This window comes from Zea mays, chromosome 9 (genome assembly GCF_902167145.1).
Source record: "Zea mays cultivar B73 chromosome 9, Zm-B73-REFERENCE-NAM-5.0, whole genome shotgun sequence".
Classification (NCBI taxonomy): Eukaryota; Viridiplantae; Streptophyta; class Magnoliopsida; order Poales; family Poaceae; genus Zea; species Zea mays.
Genome location: NC_050104.1, coordinates 27,839,762 through 27,851,692, shown reverse-complemented (window position 1 = coordinate 27,851,692; position 11,931 = coordinate 27,839,762). Strand labels below are relative to the sequence as shown.

Here is an 11,931-nt window from a genome sequence, read left to right as displayed (position 1 = left end):
TAACAAGAATCATACAAATTTATGACACGGAATAGATATAATATGAAAATTTATTTAATGGAGAATCTAATGGTATACATTCGATATTGTAAATGTTATTATTTCATTGTATAAATTTGGTCAAACTTGAAAAACTTTGACTCTCCAATAATCTTGGAATGACTTATATTTTGGGATGGATGGAGTAATTAATATTATTTCTATATATCTTAGCACAATCCTAGCATAAGATTTGATTTTTTTCAGTGTTTATATTGTTAGGATTCAAATGGTGTGATGCTTAATTATGAAACATGGTTAATTTAAATTTGATGTTTAGTAGCTGGTATTTTTTACAGTTCATTATATGTGTTGAATGATGTTTAGCACATATGATAGATGTCTAATTTTTATGGGTACGGGTGACCCATACTCACATGGCTATGGGTATGGGGGTAAATCCATACCCACCAGTGGATATGACTCGACAGAGTTATTTTTTTGTCGTGGGTATGAATATGAATAGTAATACCCGATGGGTATTTAACCATTGTCATCTCTAGTTCTAGGAGACCTGCCATAAAGCACTTCAAAGGGTGATCGTCCCATTAAAGAATGTTCAGATGTATTGTACCCGTACTCAACCAGGGATAACCAAGAACTACATTTAGATCCGCAGGCATGGACAAAACATGTCAAAAATGTTTTCAAACATTGATTCACTTGTTCAGTTTGCCCATTGGTTTGTGGGTGGTAAGGTTTGTCCATGGATATTACCTCACATACCCGAGTAGGGACTAGAAGAGGCTGTAATAAGTCAGGGTATTTAGATCTGTCTGGCTTGGTTTGTTGGCAGATCTGGCAGTAGCACTAGCACCTAACGACAGGGTATCTAGAATAAAGTGACTTCTCAAGCTAAAAACTTCATGTCAGCTAAGACTAGGGCGGAAGATGCCTCACAACACACTCGTGGAAACATAAACAACTTATCAAGGCTATAATTTTTAATATATTCCATTGAGTTTTTACTGTTAAAATTTATATGTAATATTAACAAATGCCTCTATTTAAAACTTTGTTCCGGACCACTGAAAACTCAGGACCGCCACTGTACATATCTAAAATAAATGGGCCCATAACTTCTGCAGCATTAAGTTGATAAGATACAAATTCCAGTCATTCAGTTCAGCACCGAAGACATATTCCAGCCATTCAGCGCCACACCGATCAACTGAGAGCTTGACACAAAAAGATATCGTAAGTGCACAAGACTTACAAAAAAGTGGCTGTAGTTTAGTGGTGAGAATTCCACGTTGTGGCCGTGGAGACCTGGGCTCGAATCCCAGCAGCCACAATTACTTTTTCTTCTTTTTGCACCCTTTTATTAAATCATTTTTCCGTATAATCCCTATCAGGTCAAGAATCAATAAAAGCTGGGTACTTCTCCCTAGCTTCTCTGTTATAGTAGTTTTTTCTATATAAATTTTTACCAATACAAGCTAGGGAATTTTGTGCTGGAAACAAGCTTCTGAACCCTACATGACTACATGGAGAAGACAGATTGTTTACAAGGAAGCCCAACCAATTTGTGGCTCTGCAGTCTCATGAGTTATTAGGGGAGAACGCGACGCGTGAAAAACTGAGTGAGGAAACCTGTGCTACTGGTATTGACACTGTTGTAACTCAGTGGAAAACAAGTGAACAGAGGAACAGTGCAAATGACAGTTGTCCTTTATTATTGCAGGAGAGTCCTGATTATATACATGTGAAGGGGTGTCTCTCAAGGGGTATGTCCCTTAGGGAGAATCTGTCGCACCCTTTGGATTGGTCACATATACAATATACAATATTTTGTAACACTCCCCCTTGATCAATCCAAGTCCATTTGATCATCTGCAAGCTGACTTCCAATATATTATCTCCTCAAAAACCCTGTGGGAAAAAAATAAGGAGTATACAATGTCTTTTGGATTATGAGTAAAACTCGTATTAAAGTCTAAAAGAAAATATGCTTGTAATCATCATGTGTAAAAACCCCTGTGGGGAAAAGTCAATGATGAAGCATATAGCTTAGTTGATATTACCTCGTTAAAAACTTTGGATGAGAAAACCTTAACAAGGCAAAACTCATACAAAGAAAAGAGTGTAATATGATGGTATAAAACAGGTCGAATATCACGGAGAATTACTCCCCTGATCTTGCAAACACTTGAGTCTTCTCATACCAATCACCTCAACACATTTCTGAAAACGTTGAGTATGGTAGAGATTTTGTGAATAGATCAACAAGATTATCACAAGACTTTGCAAGATGTTAATGTTTCCATTTTCCTGTTTCCATCTGAACAACACAAGCTCAATTATCCTTATGGATAATGGTTAGTGGTTCAATTGAAACACAATACGACATTGTTCTCCAATGGACCTCTAGCCCAAAGAACAATAATATGTCTATAGCCATCATCTCAAAAACCCCAGTGGGGAAAATAAATGATGAGACATATAACTCAGGCTAATATTTCTCCAAGATAATCTAGTCAGAAAATCTGAGAAATCAACATATCAGCCGAGTCTCCTTAAAAACCCAACGGGAAAAATAAGGAGAGTAGTCATACTCTATTGTTGATCCATTTGAACTCTAGGGATATAAACTCATATCCTAGTTCAAATACAACAATAACTATGTCATAATATATCATCCTTGAAAACCTCTACGGGAAAAATAGATGATACGACATAGACCTTGTGTTGATGTTGTCTCGTTAAAAACTTTGAATGAGAAACCCAAGCAGGGAAAAACTCATGCGAAGAAAAGAGTACAACATGATGTATAAACAAGTTCTTTCGATCAAGAGGGAAACTCCCCCTGATCTTTACAAAACACTAAGTCATCCCATACCTGCTCTCAAACACATCTAAAATGTGGAGTAAGTAGAGACTTAGTTCGTAACTTGTTTTTCATCTAAACAACACAAAGTAATATTATCTTCATAGATAATAAGGTCACTGATATAAAATCATGACCACCACATACCCTCTGTATGTAGTATATCATTCTGTACAATCCCACGAAGTGTACTATAGAATGATTAGTGTAAGTGACCATTAATCTCTGTTGATTAACATTTATCAAACAGTAGGTCCAACTTACCAGAAGTATGTCATTGATCTTGTACCTGGGGATCTTCTATAGATATCCAAGATCAATATATCCAAACATAAGGAGAGCATGAGTACACCTGGAGATCATAACTCGATCTCATGTGCTGTTAGCTAGCAAATCATTGCAAAGCAATATCCGGCCGGATGCTCTTGCAAGATACAATAGCACATCTCATGATCTGAAAGAATCAAATGACTATGATTCCATTATATTGAATTTCTTCAATATACGTTGGATATAGACAACTTTGTATCCAAGATACTCAAGATAGTTTAGTTTGAATTGAAAATCTCTTTCAATTCATATCCTCTATCTCGAACTCCGTCGATAAGTAATGTATGTTTAAAATATGTTGCACATATTTACACTAAACATACCATACTTTGTGTATCCTTTCAGAAGGAAGGATTCACTAGGTCAAATGTACCATATTTGACCAGGATGCTCTAAGTCACAAAGACTTTCCAAGCATTGCAAATTTGTGATTGGTGATTATGTATTTGGAATCCTTCAAAACTCCATAAATACCATAATCTAGTGACCACATATGCACATGTTGTCACTACATCTATCAACTGCACAGATAGATGATTTACTGCCCATATTATTGTATCGGAATTTAACTACTCACAGTAGAGGAGAATTTATAGCATTAAAATAATGCTTGGGTTTGCGTATAAACCCAGTTGCTACTAGCCATGCTTTCTCACCACCTCATTGTTTCCAAGTCCATGAAAACAAACTTGTATCCACAGTAAGATACCTTGAAGTGAAAATAAGTTAACACTTCTTTCCGGTGAGCAAGGCTATCTCTGCAACATTGTATCACTCAACAAGATCCAATTTGAGCATACTCGTGCTCTGCTATGGCCATAGTCTTTTGGATCACTTGGAGTGCATATACAATTGCTGAGATGTATGTGTCGACACTTGTAGCTTTTAAATAACACAATTCTCCAGTTGACATAAAGTCAATTTTATGTACCCTTATGATTCCTCGTGAAATCCCAAAACGAGAATCAAGGGCTTCCGATAACCTAGCCTCATCAGTGCGCACTGAGCTAGGTTGTGAATGTCTTCCATTCACAGGATAATCCATATCCTCTAGGTGTCTACCAACACTAGGTTGGTTACCAACGAATAGTTGGTCTGCATTTACTATCTCAGAAGGCATAGCCTTCAGCTGCTTGCAAGCATCTTAATCCCAATTTGTGACCATACTTCTCCCCCTCTTATTTACAACAACGTTGCAATAGGGAGTTTAGTGGTGTTCCATTTAACCACTCTTTCTGGCACTTGCACATAGGATTAATTTGAGTGACACCTCATAGTAAATGCACATGGCAGTTAATTTGCAACTTCTTGCAAATCATTCGAACCCAAAGGTTCAGTTTTAGTACGTGATCCTGAGCCTGAATGCTTACTGCATTCATTATAATTTCCTGGCATTCATTTTTGGTACTTGAAATCTCCCCCTAATGCCTGGAAAAGCTCATGATTCAAGCAAGCGTACGGGCCATAAATAGATTCTCATGAAGAGATTCTAAAACTTAATGATCGACGGAGAATGAATTCTCACATAGATCCCCAGTTTTCTGTGTGCCCATATATGTACGCTGCGGTGGTGAGATTGGGAACATACCCAATGTACGCATGGGAAATCTTTCTTGGATTCCCACGTACTAAAACCATAGGGGAACTTGTACATACAGTACATGCAGTTAATCACAAGTCAGGAGCGTGCAAAATTCCTGACTCCAACCATAACCAGTTGGAAATGACAATTCATTGTTGATGGTCATTAATGATCTGAAATTTTTCGAATCTATCACAGATTCATCATATCCTTTATGGATATCATTCTGAATACCAAGACAAACAATCATCATTGTAAGCACATTTGGTAAATTCAGTAGTGTGGGGGCTAATGTGCTCAAGCTTGAGACATTATTACTTAATGGTCATGTGTTGTCCGAAGGACACACTTCAAGTCATCATATAGATGCACCAAATAACCATATAAAGCCTTCAATGTCCATATCATCTATGTAATGGACCACACTCGTTCCTTTGAAACAATTCAAAGAACTTAACCAATTTAGATCAGATTTTAAGATAAGAGGGACTTAAAATCTCATTCCCAATGATACTCATCAAGTATCCATCTTATGGGAAAAACATGACCAATAGAATTGTTCATAACTTTTCATTTCATTCCAACAATGGGATGACCAATTCAATCTTACCCAGCATGGTAAGTATCATCACTTGAAAAGTTATAACATATGCAACACTTTGTATGGGAGGATGTATGTAGAATACAGTCCATAAGAAATGTTTCTGAGAAACATATGCAATATCCATCACTATCACCTTGTGTTTCCACACGATAGAAATTATATGGATATCTCTATAATATGGTAAGATAACAATTGGGATATATCAACACATCATTGATACTTCCAATACCAAAGGGGATATGATAATAACATACCATGATATCGCGTGAAGCGATTGTTAAAATATTCTTTCCTCTTTCCAAAGGAATATGAGAATATTTTGTTTCCCCACTTATAGAGTTTGTGGCTCAATTCTCCACATTGCATTTTTCTTCCTCGATTGGAAGAATCCCTGTACAAGTTTGCACAACTCAAATCAATGAGTCTTCAACTCCCTTGATGAGTTGGTTCAACTCTAATCGATGAGTTTGTTCAACTCAAATCACATGAGTGATCAACTCCAATCGATGAGTTTGTTTAACTCAAATTCATATGAGTTTTTACATTCAAATCACATGAGTGTGTTCAACTCACATCGCATGAGTTGAACCTATCACAACATCAATTATGAGATTATACCAAATCTCATGCATCATTTATATAGTACTCAAAAGCGAATCATCTAACAAGGTGGTCTTCTCTTAGAAAAAGAAGTGTTGTTACATGATTAGTCCAAATCATGAATTACACAACTAACCACTGTTATCATGTCAGATGGAAGATTGAAGTACACTTCATATCTTAGCTTTCATGAGTAGTATGCATCTATTGGTATTTCATATACAAGATTAGATGCTTAGGCATACAACACTATACCACGTATAGTGTAATGACAAAAGAGTTTGTCATACTCATTGCCCTTCCCTTTTTAATGTGCTTATATATTTGCTTTCAAGCAAAATATATGAATACAAAGTGTTAGTCTACAACATAATGTAGACACATACTCATAAGTCCACATGTCTTATGATTTTCTTTGCTATTCATTTTGGGCTTGCACATCAAGCCACAAAAGCACATTAGTTCTTTTCATAAGAACCATAAGAGAATGAGAGCATCACACTTCCTCCAAAGTGAAGAAGTGAATCCCCATATTATGGAAAAATGATCTTTACATCCAATGAACACTGAGGATAATTAAGCCCAGTAGGCGAGTTCATCAAACTCTATTAAATAATTATCCTCCAAATGGCTTAACCATTTTCTGATGTTGTAATATGTCGCAAAATATATCGTATCTTTATATGCTGGAGAACTCTAGGTATCACATAAAGTGTACCAAAGGATTTTTGAAAATTGGTGTACACAACGTAGATAATCTCCATGTAATGAAACAATGGAGTAGATCTCTCAGTAGTGGGCAAAACTATTGCTGCCTGAAAACATGGTCTCTGGGCTGATATATTCAAGGAACATACCGCAGCCAATGCTTAGGACTCCACTACCCTGTGCTTGACCAAAATTTCAAAAATAAAATGGAAATCACCATAAAGGTGATTAACCAACATCACATCTCCAATATATCTACTTGGGAGAACACATAGGTAATCATCATCGACATATGATGTAGACCTCTTACTGATGGGCAAATAACCATTTGCTGTCTAAAAACTTGGTCTCAGGGCAAATAAATTCCAAGAACTTATTGCAGCCAAAGCCTAGATCTCCATCATGTGTTGAATAATCCCAAGTTCAAGATATGTATCATATTTTGCAAGAATTCATCATTTAATTAAGTAGAACTTAATTAAAAGAATTCTTGTAGCAGTCAGCATGACTGCAGCGTCCAGCATGGCTCCATAGCCCGCGACGCCTGTGTGGTCCGTGATCTTTTTGGATAGCACATATAGGTAATCATCTCGAAAGATGTAGACCTCATAGTGATAGGCATTTCAAATGCGGCCTAAAGCACGGTCTCTGGGCTACTAAACTCTATAAAGAATTTAGTGCAGCCAGTGCTTAGGACTCCATCACCCTATGCTTTTCCAAAAATGCAATATCATTTTGCATGAGGACCAATTGTTTTGACTTAATTATGTGCTATGTTTTCCATGCAAACATAAAAGAATGCAAAAACAAAAGCAAGTCAAAACTATGTGAATTATAAATGTAAATAAAAATATAATTCACTAACATGTCTGCATTTTTTATAATAAAAACAGATGACTATCACAATTATATATATCATCAGCAGTCTAAATATTCAAATTTAGATACTAAATACTGATTGAAACTGTGATACATCATAGAGTCTTGTAATTAAATTTGCAGAAAATAATGAGTAAATTTAGCCAGTCATACATGTGGCCGGGCGGCTCAGCCAAGCCAGGCACGGCCCAAGCGGTCCAAGCATCTAGGCGGTCTGGCGCGACCCACGCGGCCAGGCGCGGCCAGCCCATGAGGCCTGGTGCGGCCCAAGCATGGCCAGGCGGCCAGACACGGTATTAAGGGTATTGGAAACCCTAACCGCTCCTACCTTCTTGCAGCCGCCGCCATGGTGTTTGCTCCGGCCAAGCCCCGGCGGCCACTGCCGATGGCGCGGCATGCGGCCAGGCACGGGATCCGGCCATGGTGCGGCCTGGGCACGGCGACTCCGGCCCCAGCAGCATTGCACGCGCGGGCGCGGCCATGGTGCGGCCTGGGCACGGCGACCCTGGCCCTAGCAGCCCTGCGGACGCGGGCGTGGCCACCGGTGTCGTGGCCCCGTCATCGGGGCACGCCGCCCTACGACGGCCACACTGCAGGCGCTCCCCAACGGGCGCACAGCCGGCGGTGGCTGCGCGCAGCCCCTGTGCGGGTGCGCGGGAGCGGCCCCTGGTGGCTCGGCGTCCCGACGCTGGCGCTTCGGCCGGGCACGGCTCCGAGGCTGGCTTTGCCGGCCACAACACACTCCGGTGCGCGGCCCCGGCGTCCTCCTCCAGCATGGGCTCCGACCATGTGACGGCCCAGTACGGGCGCAACAGCCCCAGCCAATGCCCAACCTCCTACGCCGCTCGGGTCCGAACACGCATGCGAGCGCTGCTGCAAGCCTGCAACCGCACCATTGCATGGTCCGGTGCAACTGCACCATTACGGTGGTGGGCTTCTCAGCCCCGCCAGCGGCATAGCGTTTGCTGCATGCGTGGCCCGCGGAGTGCATTTCGCTGTTGCCGCAGACTCGCCGTCGCTGCCATGCGTGGACGTGCGAACGGAAGCGACACATCCCAATCACTGGAATGCATACCGAGATGGGTAGCGGCACAACGTTGGTAGAGCAAACATGCATATTTAATTTGCTAGATCAAAAGGTAAATCTCAAACCTGAATATAATAGAGATTTACTTTTTGGTTGTTCACGTGGCCAACGCCATGAACCACTGCATCCGTGCTTGCACATCATCAGCCTGCCTGCACATCGTCATGTTCACTGTTGCCGAAGACGATCCGGTAACCGCCGTCGCTGGTGCACACGCAAGACTTTTCCTCGTTCAGTGGAGAGAGTTCGTGCTGATAACGTGTTGTAACTCAGTGGAAAACAAGTGAACAGAGGAACAGTGCAAATGACAGTTGTCCTTTATTATTGCAGGAGAGTCCTGATTATATACATGTGAAGGGGTGTCTCTCAAGGGGTATGTCCCTTAGGGAGAATCTGTCGCACCCTTTGGATTGGTCACATATACAATATACAATATTTTGTAACAGACACGAGGATATCTAGTGAGCGAATGCTGCGGAGGTCGACGAAAGGGAAGCACTTCATGCCGGCGAGCCCCCACGTTTACAGAACACGAAACAAGCAGGCTCTCTTCAACATTACCCAGTTCATTCAGAACCAAACATTCCATGCTCGACAAACACGAGGGTACAAGTAGAACAAAAACAAAAAGAACAGGATCTAGCTATAACAGCAATGGCGACGGCTACTGTTCTAACCTGCAACCTATACAGACCAAGCACAACCAACCGAACCAACCATAGACCTCTGTGTGGTCAGGTCACGGGACCTGTTGCCGCCGATTGTACGTGTCCTCGTGGACGAACACCGGCTCGCTGCTCTGCTGCGGGATGATCACGGGCTGGCCCATCGCGATGCCCTGGTTCTGCGGGGCTGCGAACGCCGGCGGAGGGCCCTTGGATGATGACAGCGCGACGTAGTAGACTATGGCTAGCGCCACGCTGGCGAGGGCCAGCACCGCTCCCCCGGAGAAGACCCCCGGCTTCACCACGTAGCAGAAGCTACCGAAGTACATGTTCTCCTCGCCTCTCTGGTCGTTCAGGGCGGCCCCAGTCAGTAGGAGAAGGAACGAGATTATGAAAGTGCACCTGCAGATTTTTTGCAATATCTTTGATTAGCACATTTGCAGGTTAACTACTTAACTAGCAGAGGCACATATATCACAGGTTACAAAAACCAACAAGTTAACGAGATGCTCCTGGGAAGAGGCAGGATCTCACTACAACCACTATGTGCTTGGGATCTATAAAAAAAAACTAATATTATACAGATCGAGCATGTGGACTACTTACTCATATTCCTAGTTTCCAAGGAATATAACAAGGAACAATTGGATCTATACCATTAAAAGATCCAAACTTTAGATATATACCATGGACCCCACATGTCATTGACTCATATGGACCCACATGTAAGTGAGATAGTAATGGTATGGATCCAAAGTGGTGATCTTTTAATGGTATGGATCCAAATTTCCCTAATAACAAACATCAGTCAACTAACAGTGTACCAACTACTAGATCAGAGTATGTGTTTTACAGATTGTTGACTCTTTACTCTCCTGGCATCAATATTCAATGCTACGCTACTTCTTTATAATGGTTGCTTCTCCAAGCAAAAAAATAATAATCAAACGAGTCAAACGCAGTCAAGTAATCAGGCGTAAGGTTGAAACTTGAAACAAGTAACAGAATCCAACACATTGCAACGTTCGACATAACACGGCAACATTCAGCATCCATTACTGGTAAACCAATTCACGAAGAGGCTATGCAAGGCTTAAGAAATATGAGACAGGAATAAAAAGAGATTATGCAAGGCTTACGAAGTATGAGACAGGATAATAAAGGAGATGATAAACTTCTAGACCAGGACGTTACCAAGATACGATGAACGAAATCAGGGCTATGCTCCAGTTAGTGTCTGAGGGAACAGGATGCTTCTTGCAACAGATGCAACCAGCGACTGCGTTTATGATGGACTGGGCGAGCATAAGAGAGGCGGCAGATATTAAACCCAGTGCCAAGGCTGGGGTTCTTGGGTATATGCATTCACCAGGACTGCCGCTTGTTTGAACGTCCGAAACCTGCATGGTTCACATGATGCAAGTTGTATCTGGACATGAGCACAAATATATAAACAATTTGTTACCATTTCAAGAACCACTCTTTAGAGCACATTATGTTAAACATTCAATTATTATTAATAAATTTGCCAGTTCCAAAATGGTAAGTTAATCATACATGAATGTGTCCAATAGACGTGGCGAAGAATGCATTTTAATTTTAGTGTACAATAATAGTGCGTGATCTTCCTTAAAGACCCCAAAGGCAATGTGACGTCGTGACCCCAAAGGCCAAAGATGAAGTATGGTGTTACGAAGGCAATAAAAGTCACAGAAGATCCCGATTGATCCGAATCACTTGGGATGGATGATGGATCAGTTGCAACGAAGATGAAACCAACGAAGCACTGGACCTCTCACACGATGGCAACCGCACCATGTCTACTTCTATGACAAGGCCACAGATTTCGTTCACCTCTCAGCATTGTATTTAAATACACCGGCTAGGTACACTCGGGAGTCGGGATCATTACCGTCCTCAACGCGCAAGCGTGAAGATCACCGGGCATTAGTAGTGCAGTACTAGATCTATCTCTCGCACCCAGGAGCGGCCGAGATCTACCTCTCGGAGTCGGCGGCGGCAGGCAAGGCCATAGACGTACGCCGTACGGTACGGTACGACGCCAGCCGCATACCGAGCGCAGGAGAAGGGGGAGAGTCGGCGAGCGAGACGCACCTTGACGCGGGTGGCCTCCGCCGCGAAGCCGAGCGCCGCCGCGAGGACGCCGAGGAAGCCGACCACCGCGCACACCACCACCGCCTTGCGCTCCATCTTTCCCTCTCTCCCTCCCTGAAGACAACCAACTATTCTCCTCCACCAAACAACCACCAACCTCTCTCTCCTTTCGCTCCTTCCAACCCTCTCCCGTACTACAGGTCGGTCGCTCGCTCTATCACAGCGGTTGCCCGCAACCGCAAGCAAGCAAAAGGATGGAACTGGGTCTGGGAGGGCCGGGCCGGGGGACGAGAGAGTCTGGCGGTTTTGTCCGGCCGCCGACGGAACGGGACCGGGGGAGGGGAGTGGAGTGGAGCGAGCAACTGGAATTTCCCCCGAATTTTTCTCGAGGGGCGCGTTTATTCCGCGGCCTTTCGCGTCCCTTCGTCCGCTGCCCGTGGGGGCCACGGGCCCAATCGCCAGCAGCGTTCCGCACAACCACGTCGCCCCGTCCGA

At 42.4% G+C, this 11,931-nt stretch overlaps 2 protein-coding genes and 1 non-coding gene across 3 annotated transcripts; 2 read left to right on the top strand and 1 right to left on the bottom strand.

Moving 5' to 3' along the window:
* Nucleotides 1-1,261: 1,261 nt before the first annotated feature.
* TRNAH-GUG (transfer RNA histidin (anticodon GUG)) lies at nucleotides 1,262-1,333 on the top strand. The gene has a single exon. It is a non-coding gene; the product is annotated as a tRNA-His (tRNA).
* Nucleotides 1,334-7,917: 6,584 nt separating this feature from the next.
* On the top strand, nucleotides 7,918-8,980 carry LOC100382496 (uncharacterized). The gene has a single exon (NM_001321462.1). The coding sequence runs from the start codon at nucleotides 7,990-7,992 to the stop codon at nucleotides 8,671-8,673; it is 684 nt and encodes a 227-aa protein (NP_001308391.1). The 5' UTR covers nucleotides 7,918-7,989; the 3' UTR covers nucleotides 8,674-8,980.
* A 223-nt stretch (nucleotides 8,981-9,203) lies between these two features.
* Nucleotides 9,204-11,763, bottom strand: LOC100194095 (uncharacterized). The gene is made up of 3 exons (NM_001139149.1): nucleotides 11,437-11,763; nucleotides 10,516-10,721; nucleotides 9,204-9,723 (listed from the first exon to the last, which is right to left on the bottom strand). The coding sequence occupies exons 1-3, from the start codon at nucleotides 11,530-11,532 to the stop codon at nucleotides 9,396-9,398; spliced, it is 630 nt and encodes a 209-aa protein (NP_001132621.1). The 5' UTR covers nucleotides 11,533-11,763; the 3' UTR covers nucleotides 9,204-9,395.
* Nucleotides 11,764-11,931: the final 168 nt, after the last annotated feature.

What these genes read in the sequence shown, in the direction of transcription:
- LOC100382496 (NM_001321462.1), top strand. Translation starts at nt 7,990, where the DNA reads ATGGTGCGGCCTGGGCACGGCGACTCCGGCCCCAGCAGCATTGCACGC.
- LOC100194095 (NM_001139149.1), bottom strand. Translation starts at nt 11,532, where the DNA reads ATGGAGCGCAAGGCGGTGGTGGTGTGCGCGGTGGTCGGCTTCCTCGGC. An exon ending in CGGAGGCCACCCGCGTCAAG is followed by an intron (nt 10,722 to 11,436) that starts GTGCGTCTCGCT and finishes TGAACCATGCAG; the next exon opens with GTTTCGGACGTTCAAACAAG. An exon ending in ATTTCGTTCATCGTATCTTG is followed by an intron (nt 9,724 to 10,515) that starts GTAACGTCCTGG and finishes AAAAATCTGCAG; the next exon opens with GTGCACTTTCATAATCTCGT.